This window comes from Monodon monoceros, unplaced genomic scaffold (genome assembly GCF_005190385.1).
Source record: "Monodon monoceros isolate NGI ecotype Baffin Bay Population unplaced genomic scaffold, NGI_Narwhal_1 Super_Scaffold_6, whole genome shotgun sequence".
NCBI classification, from domain to species: Eukaryota; Metazoa; Chordata; class Mammalia; order Artiodactyla; family Monodontidae; genus Monodon; species Monodon monoceros.
Genome location: NW_021703783.1, coordinates 86,946,303 through 86,959,010, shown reverse-complemented (window position 1 = coordinate 86,959,010; position 12,708 = coordinate 86,946,303). Strand labels below are relative to the sequence as shown.

The 12,708-nt window shown below is 41.5% G+C and overlaps 1 protein-coding gene across 1 annotated transcript in view; it reads left to right on the top strand.

Moving 5' to 3' along the window:
* LARGE1 (LARGE xylosyl- and glucuronyltransferase 1) overlaps positions 1 to 12,708 on the top strand; it is a 590,826-nt gene that overhangs the window by 499,539 nt on the left and 78,579 nt on the right. The window contains exons 8-9 of the mRNA XM_029205397.1: positions 1,868 to 1,980; positions 3,817 to 3,942. Coding sequence (XP_029061230.1) covers positions 1,868 to 1,980; positions 3,817 to 3,942 — 239 coding nt within the window. The remainder of the gene's footprint in view (positions 1 to 1,867; positions 1,981 to 3,816; positions 3,943 to 12,708) is intronic.

Genomic DNA, 12,708 nt, shown 5'->3' with positions numbered 1-12,708 from the left:
CTGAGTTTGGATCTCGTAGAGCTGCTCTTGTACTGTGAACTGTTCAAGTGTCTGACCCACCCGCCCCCCTCAGTTTCCCCACCTGCAAAATAAGGATGACGATATTTACCTTATCGATGTGCAAAAAACCTAACAAAGCACAAGGGAGATATGCAATAAATATGATTTGCCCTTCTGACTTACAAGTTCAGATCTCTGTGTATTATCCTATTCTTCCCATAACCACATATATTTTATTTCAACTCTCTACCTGAACAAACACCTTTCACTAAATAGTGAATATACTTTTGGGCTTCCCTGGTGGTGCAGTGGTTAAGAATCCGCCCGCCAATGCAGGGGACACAGGTTCGAGCCTTGGTCCGGGAAGATCCCACATGCTGCAGAGCAACTAAGCCCGTGCGCCACAACTACTAAGCCTGCGCTCTAGAGCCCGTGAGCCACAACTACTGAGCCTGCGCTCTAGAGCCCGTGCTCCGCAGCAAGAGAAGCCACCACAATGAGAAGCCCGCTCGTGGTAACGAAGAGCCACCACAGCCAAAAATAAATAAATAAAATTTTTTTTTAAAGAATAGTGAATATACTTTTTCTCCAAGTATGTGCCACTGGAATAAGTAGAAAAAAGTCTCAGTGTTGACGTTTATGTGTGATTTGGGGAATCAGTTTCTTTCCGGCAATCTTAGAAAATGCACTAGGTATCAACTAAGATCATTTTTCAGCTGCCTGGAGTTTTCTCCACAGACTGCTCTGCTGAGCTAAGCTTCCTGAGGAGTACTGATTGGGGAGGCCACCACGGCCACAATTCCACCCACCGGAGTAACTGCGGTGGCCTGCAGGGACATTCTCTTGGCTGTTCGTGTTTTGTGCTCTGTACTGTCTCTGCATGCTCTCACCGACCTGGTGGTAGACATTTGCTCCTAAGCCATTCAGCCAAAATGTATTTTTCTTTTTAGACTTTTACTAATGTATTTTTATCTGAATAATACATTTAGTTGTTTTTAACATTTTAAAAAATACAGAGGTGTATAAATGGCAATTTCCCTTCCTAGACAATCCCCCCCTTCATTCAGGTCCCTCCCCATGAGAACTAACCGCAAAAAAAGAAGGTGGAAAGGAGGAGGAAGCAGCCTCTGACTATTAGTATCTTATGAACCCAAAGGCTCTTGGAGCCCCATCTTAAACACCCAGCATCAGCACAGCCTTCACCATAGTTTCCATCTGTGTTGATTCTGTTGGACCAAAGAAGTCTGTTGAAACCAGGAATACTGCAACGAGCTCATATGGCTTATCAGTAGGTATAAAGCAAATTGGCAAAGACATACCCAGAATAAAGTCAGAGAGGATCTGCTTTGTTTCTATAAAGATAAATGGCATATGTTGTATAAACACCATCCATCAGCTAACCCTAGGTAGGTTGTCATATATCTGGAGAAGAACGTAAGAGAGAATCTATGCTTACAGGTGATGTACTATGTGTCAGGTGCAGTGCTAGGCTTCTTCTTTTTTTTTTTTTTTTTTTTGGTGGTAAAATAAGCATAAAAATGCCGTTTTAACCATGTTTAAGTTACAGTTCAGTGGCGTTTGGCACATTCACGTTGTTGGGCAGCCATCAACAGCGTCCATCTCCAGGGAGTGCTGGGCTCCTTTGCCCGTCTCACTTGGTCCTTGGGACGGCTTCTGAGGTCTGTGTTAATGTTCTCCATACAATGAGGATATTTCAGAGAGATTGTTTAACGTCTCATCCTGAGTACCCGGCAGAGCCTGGGGTGAATCCAGATGTGTTCATCTCCAAAACACGTAGACAGGCATGCCTGGCTGTCTCTCTTACTGTCGTTTTTTTTCCTCTCTTCCATCCTGTACTGTTGTCTAGGGGTGATCCTGCTGCTTCTGGATAAGCTGCGGAAGATGAAGTGGGAGCAGATGTGGAGGCTGACTGCAGAGAGGGAGTTGATGGGCATGCTCTCCACGTCCTTAGCTGATCAGGTAAGTAGGCAGCTTAGAAGGTACGGTTATTCCTGAGCACCCTGCTGCTGTGTCTCAAACTTGCAGGTGGCTGAGTCTGCATTATTTTTCCAGATCTGTATGACTGCTTACTTGGATAGATCTGCCTTGTACTTGCCAGCCTGAGACGACAGCAATCCCCTTAGTTCATTCCCCTTGTTCGTTCGTGTGCGTGTTCAGCAGACTTGCCCTGCACACTGCACGTGCCAGGGAATATGTTCAGAAATAGGATTACAGAGATAAATGAAGGACACAGTCCTTGGCCTCAGAGAGCTCATAGTTTATTGAAGAAAAGTCATAAGTAAATGATAATTTGGTGTGTTAGGAGGTCACAGTCTTCATCTTGGTGCAGAATATCTAGTGCCTGCTCCCTGAGACTCCAGAATACCAAGGCATATTTCCCAGACAAGATTCCATTTTCCCTTCTGGCAAATAGAATCTAAGTTTTGAAGCAAAGCCTTTTGCTTAGATCCTATACTATGACCCCATCCTCAAGGGAAATGCATTTAAATAGAAGGGACAAACCTCCTTGGCTGGTGAAACCAGCTTTTAACCCAGGCAATCTGAAAAAGCCCATGAACTCCACCAAACTATTAACATAAATTCATCAAAACCCCATTTCTCATGTTGGCTAAGAAATACAGAGGCCTGAGCCTTTGACCTTGAATCTACCAGGGTCACACATCTAGATTATGAGTTTCCCATGGTATAAAATGGCCATCTTGAAATGTAAAGACGATTTCTCTGAGTTCTCTGCATTTTATCCTTTCCTGTTTAACCAAAAAGCAAGCTCACTCTCCCTGTTTTTGTTCAACATTCAGTTGTCTGATTTGTTGAATTTTTGCAAAGTTTTCTAATGTGGAGGAAACAAGAAACTCTGTGGTGTTAGTTTACTAATTTTTTTTAGCATTGTTGTTATTCTGTATTTCCCGAGCAGCCAGAAACTAATTTCCTTTTTCAAACGTGAGATATGGTATAATGAAGGAGTTAAAAATTACCCAGATAGCTGTTTGAAACCTGAGGGGAAAATTGTCCTCCATCATCATATTTCAAGTCAGGTCATAATGACTTGAGTGTGTCCCCAAAAGCTAGCAACTGCCTGTCCATGTCCAATGAGGATAGTTTATTCAGCCATCGCCTTCTGCGAAGGCCCATAATTCACCTCCCGACACCACCTGTCAGCAGCTAGTTAATACGTGTGGCCTGGCTGGTGCAAGAGCTTGGAGAAGAGCCGGCAAGAAGTAAAGCCTCCCTAGAAAAGTCAGAGTTGGACTTGGAAATGCAGAGCACGGGCACAGGCACCCTGGCCCGCAGGAATCCCAGGTTGCATCCATCATCGAGTCTGCACAGCGCCCCAGGGAATGCTGCTGAAGCAGGATATATAATTTGTCTCAGCCCCTCAATAAGGAGAGCAACCTGTCGTCACGCAGTTTCCTCTCCAGGAGGCTCAGGATGGATGACAACAGGGTTCCTCGGTGAGGTGAGAAGAGGGGCGGAAAAGTGACTTCATTTATTTTATGCTGGCTCGGGTGGAAAAGACGCTCCGTGTCTGCCCCCTTTGCTGGACGGTGCTCACTGAAACCAGCAGGACCCGTGAGCTTCAAGTCAGTGTGAGGCATTCCCCCCTCTCTATCCAAACATGACTGCTTGGTTTCTAGAGATAAAAGGCAAGGGAAATGCCCTGCAGTGCAAGTGAGCCTGTGCTCCGAGCCGGAGGCTCAAGAGATATTGCACAGGAGATGCGGTGCCTCAAGAGCCAGCATCACAAGCTGAGCCCATCTGACTGTTTTGACTGTGTCTCTGGCTTTTATCCCCTAGGATATTTTCAACGCTGTCATCAAACAAAACCCCTTCCTCGTGTATCAGCTCCCCTGCTTCTGGAACGTGCAGCTGTCAGACCACACCCGCTCTGAGCAGTGCTACAGAGACGTGTCTGATCTAAAGGTAGGGTAAGGAAGGCCCTGGTGGGCAGTGGCAGAGGGAAGCTGGATGGGGCAGCGCCCTTCAGGGGGATGATTGGCTCGGAGCTTTGTGTGCAGTGTGGTGAGAGAGAGAGAGAAGGGTGCAGAAGAGCAGAAAGAATGGGCTTTTATGCTTTGTTTTGTTCCCCCCCACCCCGCCCTGTTTTGGCTTTCTGGAAAGCATCAGGCCTCCCAGCACAAGAACCAGCGTGTGTGGTTACTCTTCCTGCTACCTGCTGCTGGCTGTTTTGGTTCATGTTGGCTCCCCAAATCCAGTCATTTAATTCAAATGAAAACATTTATTGAGGGCCTCCTTTGTGCCAGGTGCTGTAGATATGGATATGAATGACTTCTTTTCTACTTTCAAATCATTCTTGGCAGAGAGGAGCAGAGAAACATGTAAGGAAATAAATGTAAAAAAAGATGACAGATGTTATGATAGTTGTGGATGAGGTGAGATGCCAGCAAGGAGAAAGGATAGTGACAGAAAAGCCTTTATCATTGGTCTCTAAGTACCAAACACAGTGGTAAGGCCTGACAGGAGATAGACAAAGAAGAAGGGGTGTGTGTATCAATTACCTACTGCCACAGATAATGCTGCGTAACAAACTATTCTAATAGGGGCTTAAATCATCAACCATGTATTTAGTTGATGAGTCCACAGGTTGACTGGATGGTTGTCTGATATTCACTGGCTTAGCCAAATGTCTGTGGTCAGCTTCAGATGGGGTGGCTGTGGCTAGGGCAACTTGGTTCTCCTCCAGTGTCTCCTGTGTCCTGTCAGCAGGCCAGTCTAGCTTGTTCTCATGGCAAAGCAGAGGTGGAAAAGGAAGCCCTAGGGCACACAAGGAAACCCAAGTCCTTTTTGCTGACATCCTATGTGCCAAAGTAACTGTGTGGCTGAGCCCAGAGTTAAGGGGTGTGTCAGAATTCCCTACCTATAGTCGTGAAGGGTTGAAAGAATGAAGAACTGACCTCAGCTATTAAATGACAGATTAATGATTTGAACCCAGGCCTGTCTGGCACCAAGTGTGTTTGCCCTCTGGCTGTAACAGAAGAACTAGATACATGCATCCATAGAGTGTTTGTTTCATTTAAAATTTATGCCCAGGTGACGATGTGGTAACAATAATTGCAAGTTATAAAAAGGAAAAAGGGACCCAAACCTTGCTTTTCAAACAAGTCAGGCTTCTCTTATTGGTTTCTGGTCCATATCCACATTATGTACATATTATGTCTTATTTATAGTCACAGTTTACATGGAATTTTGTATTCTTCCATTGCTTAGCCATTCTGGTTACCTTAGCTGTTTTCAAACTTTCACAAATATAAATATTGAACAGCTCAAAGTTCACACCTTCTCAGGAGTGAAATCACAGAGTCAAAAATAAAGAACTGTTTTTTAACGCACTTGAAGTTCATTGCAAAATATTTAAAACAGAAGTACCTGCATTATTCATTCTTTAAATCGGCATTTATGATATTCCTTCAATATGTCATGTATTTGTTAGACATAAGGAAAATAGATGAAATGCACAGGAATATTTCCAAGAATATCATAAACTAAAAGTTCAGAGGGGAGGAAAATAAAACCAACCCTATAAAGAACACCTAAAAATGCTGCATAAAATTTTTTTAATGTTTTGAAAGCATAGCTGATCAGTTCATAAATTAAATGAAGTAATAAACAGAGGCCAAAAAACAGTAATAAAGTGTGACTCCAGAATGATAAGCAAAAAGCAGCTGCATCTGACATTTGCTGGGTATTTGCTTATCCTTGGCGTCTGGGAGCCTTGTATAAATGTAGGTAGCTGTATAATTATTGTTCAAACAAGGGAATGCTACCATGGGTTGCACTTGGATAATAGGTCTAAATCAAAATCAGGCAACCCATACGTATAGCCATTCTGTTGAAATGCTATGTGTGGGAACTTGGGCCCCAACATGAAAAAACACAATTAGAAGACCCTGGCATAAAGTCAGGATCCATGAAGAGTGACATCCTCAGTAGATAAACAGTTTAAAAACCCGTAGTATAGGAGGAAACAGTAGAGATTGTTGCCTGTTTCATTCTTTGCTTTTGGTGGAATAAGGGAGAAATGTTTCCCCTGAGAATTCCTAATTTCAAGCCTGCGCTCATATTATTTGGGGAGCTAAAATTATATGTGTAGGGCAGAAATACAAAGAAAAAAATGAAAAATTTCCAGACCCCTGGGAGAAACAAACAGAAATCTGATCTTGAAGAATACTCTCAAAAACAAGACTTCAGAACCCTTCAGGTGGAGTTTCTAGAAAAATGAGTTCTCAGTCAGTTATCACTGAACACAGAAGGAAGTAAGCTACCATGAGAGAGGGCAGAAACTGACCATAGAATTAAACCTCAAAGACTACAAGTATTAGACTCATCAGGCATGAAACATAATACAAGCATTTGTATTGTATAAAAAATAAAAAAAGAATATTGAAAGTAGGTTAGAGGAATAAGAGATTCTCAAAGATGAATAGGCCTATTTAGATCAACTAGGACTTGTTAGAAGTGAAAAATATAATTATTGAAATTATAAATTACATAAATGTGTTAAGCAGTAGATTAGACCCAGCTGAAGAGAGACTTAGTGAACAGGAAGAGATATCTAAGGAAATTACCCAAAACACGCACACTGAAAAAAAAAGAGGTAGAAAAATAAAGGGAAGTTAAGGTATTGGGATATGTCTAATTAGATTATCAGAAGGAGATAAAGAGAAAATTGGAAGTGAGGCATCATTGGCTGGGGTGGTGAATGGGAATTTTTCAGAACTGTTAAAAGGTATCCATAGATACAAGAAGGATTGTGTTTACCAAGCAGTGTAAAGAGAAAGCCATATTTAGACTCACAGTAGTGAAATTGCAGCACCCTAAAGAAAGTTGATTTTAAAAATAGCCAAAGAGAAAAGAAAGATTCTCTACAAAGAAATTCCACATGTGTGATGAGAGTTCCAATGGCAGAAGCCAGAAAAGAGTAGAAAGAATATCTTCAATGTGCTGAGAGACAGTAACAACACACTGTGTACCTAGCAAAACAATCTTTCAAACATGAGAGAGGAATATCGAGATGAGTAAAAACAAAGAGAATTTACCACCAAAATACTTACACAAAGAAACGTCCAAAGGAAAATGTACTTTGGAACCCTTTGGAAAATGATTTCAGATTCAAAAAGGAATGTTGAACAAACAAATTAGAAATGTATTGAAACTCTGAACAGTTTCTACATGATAGCAGTAGTAGTAATAATAATGTAATTTGTTTGTTTAAAAACATTATACCTAAGTTATCAGGCAGTGACATCATGTAAGTCAGGAGGGAAGTGATGAGAATTAAAGTACTCTTTGAGGTCATTGCTTTGTTGAGGAGGGGGATGAGATATTAAATTTAGCTGCTAAGCTAGGTATGCACGCTAACATTTCAAGGTTAAGCTCTAAAAGAATTGGAAAAAATGGGTGGGATGGAATGGAATAAGAAAAACCAAAAAAACCAACCAAAATACCGCAATCGTTTAAAAGAAGAATTAGATGCAAGAAAAGAAAAATAAATAAGAGCATAGAAAAAGTAGGGGGGAATAGAGAACAAGAAATCAAAATGATATAAATAAGTCCAGATATATCAATAATCAGATAAACTAATTTTGCCAGTGAGAAGACAGGTTGTCAGATTGACTAGGAAGCAATATTCAACATATGCTATTGATAAGAGACATGCCTGATACAAAACTACCCAGAAAGGTTGACAGTAAAATTATGGGAAAAGAATATCAGGCAGATATCATCCCAGATAAAACTGGGTGACTATCTTGATATCAGACAAAGCATTGGTAGGTACAGAGATGGTCACAACTTAAAAACAAAAAATTCACCAAGAAGATACAAATGCAGATTCGTTTACTCAATCTCTTAATGTTTTTGAGCCCAGCGATTCTTCCGAGTTCTAGGAATACAACAAAGATTAAAGCAAACAAAAGCCTCTCACATGTGGAACTTTCTCTCTAGGAGATAAAGCAGAGTTATAGGAGATAATAAGAGAATACTGTGAACAAAATTATGTCAATAAATTTGAAAACTGTGAAAGGAACATATTCCTAGAAATGTATAATTTATCGAAACTGACTTAAAAAAATATAAAGTCTGGATTATTTTCTAGTCATTAAACTTTCTTACAAAGAAAATTGTACCCCTAGATAGACAGTGAGAAGAAGATGTTCTACCAATTTTTTTTTTTTTAATCAAAAGGCATTTCCAGTTTTTAGTCAACTTTTCCAAGGAATAGGAAAAGAGGAACACTTTTTAACTCATTCATTGAGGCCAGGATATCCTTGATACCAAAACCGGACAAGGAGATTACAAGAAAGGAAAATTACAGGCCTATCTCATTCAGGAATACTGATGTAAAAATCTTAAGCAAAATATTAGCAGACTGAATCCAGCCATGTATAAAATAGATCATACATCATGGCCAAGTTGGTTTATTCCAGGAATTACAAGAGTGATCTAACATTGAAAAAAATCCACAAGTGTCATTTAGCATCTTAATAGATTAAAGGAGAAATACCATCTGATTATCTAAATAGATGCAGGAAAATTATTTGATAAAACTAAATATTCATTTGTGACAAAACCTCTTATGAACAGAATCTACTGAAAACCTACAGCAAACTTTTGCTGAGCCTTTGCTTAGGGTTCTGCTAAATAATTAAAAGAAAACAGGGTGCCCACGAACACCCACACATTTATGGAAATTTGATACATGACAAGGTGGCATTGCTGGCCATTGGAGAAAGGATGTAATTTTCTGTAAATGGTGTTGAGACACCTGATTATGTATGATAATCAGGAAAAACTGAAAATGGGTCCCTGTCTCACACCATATACAAAACTTACTCCGATGGATTAGAGACTTCAAAGTGAAAGGCCAAATTAAATGTTGATTTTTTAAAAATTAGGAAATTAGCCTATGACCTTAGAATAAGGAAAACACCAAAAGCATATATCATAAATGAAAGGGTCAATGAATTCAACCACCTTGAAATTAATAAATCCATCAAAGTGGCATCAAAAAGAGAAGAGAAAAAAAGTTTCAACATATACAACTAAGGACTAGTAAACAAAGTATACAAAAAATTTGAAGAGAAATGTGTAAAATATGAATTCATTTCACAGAATTGCAAGGAAAATGGCCAATAAACACTTGAAAAGATGTACAACCTCTTTGTTAATCAGGGAAGTGAAAATTAAGACCACAAATAATTGAAAAAGTGGTACTAATGAAGTCTCCTTTAACAGTAGGAACTCTCCTGTAGTGTTGATGGGAGTGTAAATGTATACAACCAAATTGGGAAAACACTTTGGCACCATATTGTAAACTTGAAGTAACACCTATTTTACAATCTAGGGCTTGGATGTAACTGATCAAAAATTGAGACGTGGATGACTTCCTGCAGAAAGCACTCCACCAGCTACCAGCGGGCAAATGGTGACAGATTGACGTCAGGCCATGTGTCCTCATAACAAATGGCATTGTTTGACTAGGCAGTGGCACAGTAGACTTAAAAGCTCAAGTCTTTTTTTTTTTTTTGCAGTACGCGGGCCTCTCACTGTTGTGGCCTCTCCGGTTGCAGAGCACAGGCTCCGGACACGCAGGCTCAGCGGCCATGGTTCACGGGCCCAGCCGCTCCGCGGCATGTGGGATCTTCCCGGACCGGGGCACGAACCCGCGTCCCCTGCATCGGCAGGCGGACTCTCAACCACTGCGCCACCAGGGAATCCCTCAAGTCTTATTTTCATATCAAAAAGAAAAACAATAAACTTCCACAAAAATCAGTGCAACTTAAAACCTTGGCAGGCCTTATTGAAAAAGGAAGGAAATTCTGACAGCTTACAACGTGGATGACCTTTGAAGACATGCTAAGTGAAATACTCCAAACACAAAAGGACAAATATTGTATGACTCCACTTATATGAGATAACTAAAATACTCAAATTCATAGACACAGGAAGTAGAATAAAGGTTACTAGGAGCTGGGGTGAGGGGAGAATATGGAGTCAATGGGTACAGAGTTTGAGTATGGGATGATGAAAAAGTTCTGGAGATGGATAGCGGTGATAGTTGTACAACAATGTGAATGTACTTAAGGGCGCTGAACCATACACTTAAAAATGGTTGAAATGGTAAATTGTATGTATATTTTACCACAATAAAAAAAATCTGGGGCTTCCCTGGTGGCGCAGTGGCTGAGAATCCGCCTGCCAGTGCAGGGGACACGAGTTTGAACCCTGGTCCAGGTAGACCCCACATGCCATGGAGCAGCTAAGCCTGTGCGCCACAACTACTGAGCTTGCGCTCTAGAGCCCGGGAGCCACAACTACTGTAGCCCGCGCGCCTAAAGCCTGTACTTCTCAACAAGAGAAGCCACCACAATGAGAAGCCTGAGCACTGCAACGAAGAGTAGCCCCCGCTCTCCGCAACCAGAGAAAGCCCACACACAGCAACGAAGACCCAACACAGCCAAAAATAAATACAAATAAAATGAATTTTAAAAAAAAAATCTGGGGGTGGAGGGACCTTGGCAAGTGTCCTATGAAATTGATTGTTTTTAGGAGGATTAGTATGAGTTTCATTCATGAAACCAGTCATAAGCCAGTATATTTGGCATGATTTCTGAGCACCTCTAAATTGGCAGCCACAAAAAGGAAAAGAAAAAGCTTCGTAAATTAGAGGAGACTCTTCATTTGCAAACTTTCAACTTCTATGTATTGTAGATGCCAACAAAGCTTGGTCTCCAAGTGTATGTCCCATCTGCCCACCACATACATACCAATGTGTTCATGCTGCCGTATTTATTGAGTGATTACTATATGCCAGGTACTGTTACAGGTCCTAGTGATGCCACAGGAAACTAAACAGACAAAGCCATTGGTCACGTGGAGTTTAGGTGCTGGTGTAGCAGATGGCTGTGCCTCTTTGGCATTGCTTAGTGTTGCTTAATTATTGTCACTTTGAACCTATCAAATGAAATAATTTGTGAACCCCCTTTGGCAGCCTCTTCTATATGTGAATAGAGGAGTTTCCATCAAATGACAAAACCATGAAGATAGATTTAAACCAAGTTTAATCCATATCTTCTTAGATAAACCTAAAAAAGAAGTCATTTTATCACTGATAGCTTATCTAACAAAATCTGACACAGAACCCTAAAATACAGGCAATATATGAAAGGGGATCTGCCCTGGAGGTGGGGAGAGGCTTAGGGGATGAAGGAGAGAGACTGGAAAGCCTGAGCACCGCCCTCTGGGTCATATCAGGGTCTGGACATTGATGAAGAGCTGGTCCAAGAACACAGCATGTCTGTAGGTCCCTCCAGGCCAACCTGGGCCTCAGATTCCAGGGAAAGGTGTATCTTTGTTGTTTTCTTTCTTCTTGATTTTCTTTCTTGTCTTCCTCCCCCACGTTTTTTCATTGTGTTCAACATCTATGAAGGAACCTCCTGTTTGCTAGTTATCATGTCCCTCCCTAGGGAGTATCCAGGGTACCCTGAGCTCTGCTCTCCATCAACTCACACTCTGTTGCCCCAAAGGGTAGCCAATCTAAGAAGCTCACCTGTGGGAGCCACAGGGACCTGTGCTGGGTCAGCTGATAGAAAACGTCAATTTAAGCAAGACTTACAAAACTCTATTAACCTTGACTGTCCTTTGGGGCAAATCCAGGGCCAGGTCTTTTTGTGGCTGATTGTGCTGTAAGGTCACTTCACTTAAGTGACCCTCCATCTGTGTCCTCTGTGGTTCTCGGGGTCCTTTCAAGTTGAGCAGGAACTTAAGGACTCCCATAAAGCAAGTGAAGGGCAGTCCTGGACTTTTGCATTTCCCTCACTCTTATATAGTCATCTCACCCATGCCCAATCCGACAGCCAATTTTTTTTTTTTTTTTTTAGGAACTTCTTTTTATCGAGTTGTTCCAGAACGTTTATCTTGCCTTTTGTGGAAATAGCAACTCTCACCTAATTCAAAGAATGTTTAATTTCCTTTCCAATTACATTTCAAGTGGCATAAAAACACATTTGGTAACAAACACAGCTCCCTCCTGATAACATAGGGCTCAGGTGTAGCTGCAGACAGGCTCCCACTTCGTGCCAGAGAGGAGTTTACTAGCCTTGGCATCTAGCTTGCCCTGGGTGTCAGCTGACAACTTTGTGCTGAGTATAGGTTAAGAGAACATCTAAGGGGAGGAGTGGTTTCACTGAGGAGGCAGAAGAAGTATCTAGGCTTTTGGAGCCAAGCAATCCTGTAAATTCTGACAGTTCTACCTCTTACCAGCTGAAGGACTTGGGTAACTCACTTAACCTCTCAGCCTCAGTTACAAAATCCTTGATAAAATGGAGGCCATTATTCTTGGCCCGGTTCTCAGCCAGGCCCCTTGAGTGCTCCATAGAAATGCACTTGACCTTACCTCAGTCTTTTATGTTTCAAAGACCTCCATTTTTTTCTCTTCAGTCCTAAACCTTGATGACTCAGGCTTCCCTGGCTGAGTCTTAAATTAAAAGAGAAGGACCCAAAGGAGCGGCTTTTTATTCCTTCACCAGGAGTGCAGACTCGGGAGACCAGCAAAGAAGCTGTGTGCTGGCTTAGAGCCGGGAGATTGCGAGAGATTCCAGGAAATCGTGTCTAGCCCTTGAGTCTTTAGTAGACTGTTTGTTAGAGAAGGAAGCCCTGGTCAGAAACAGT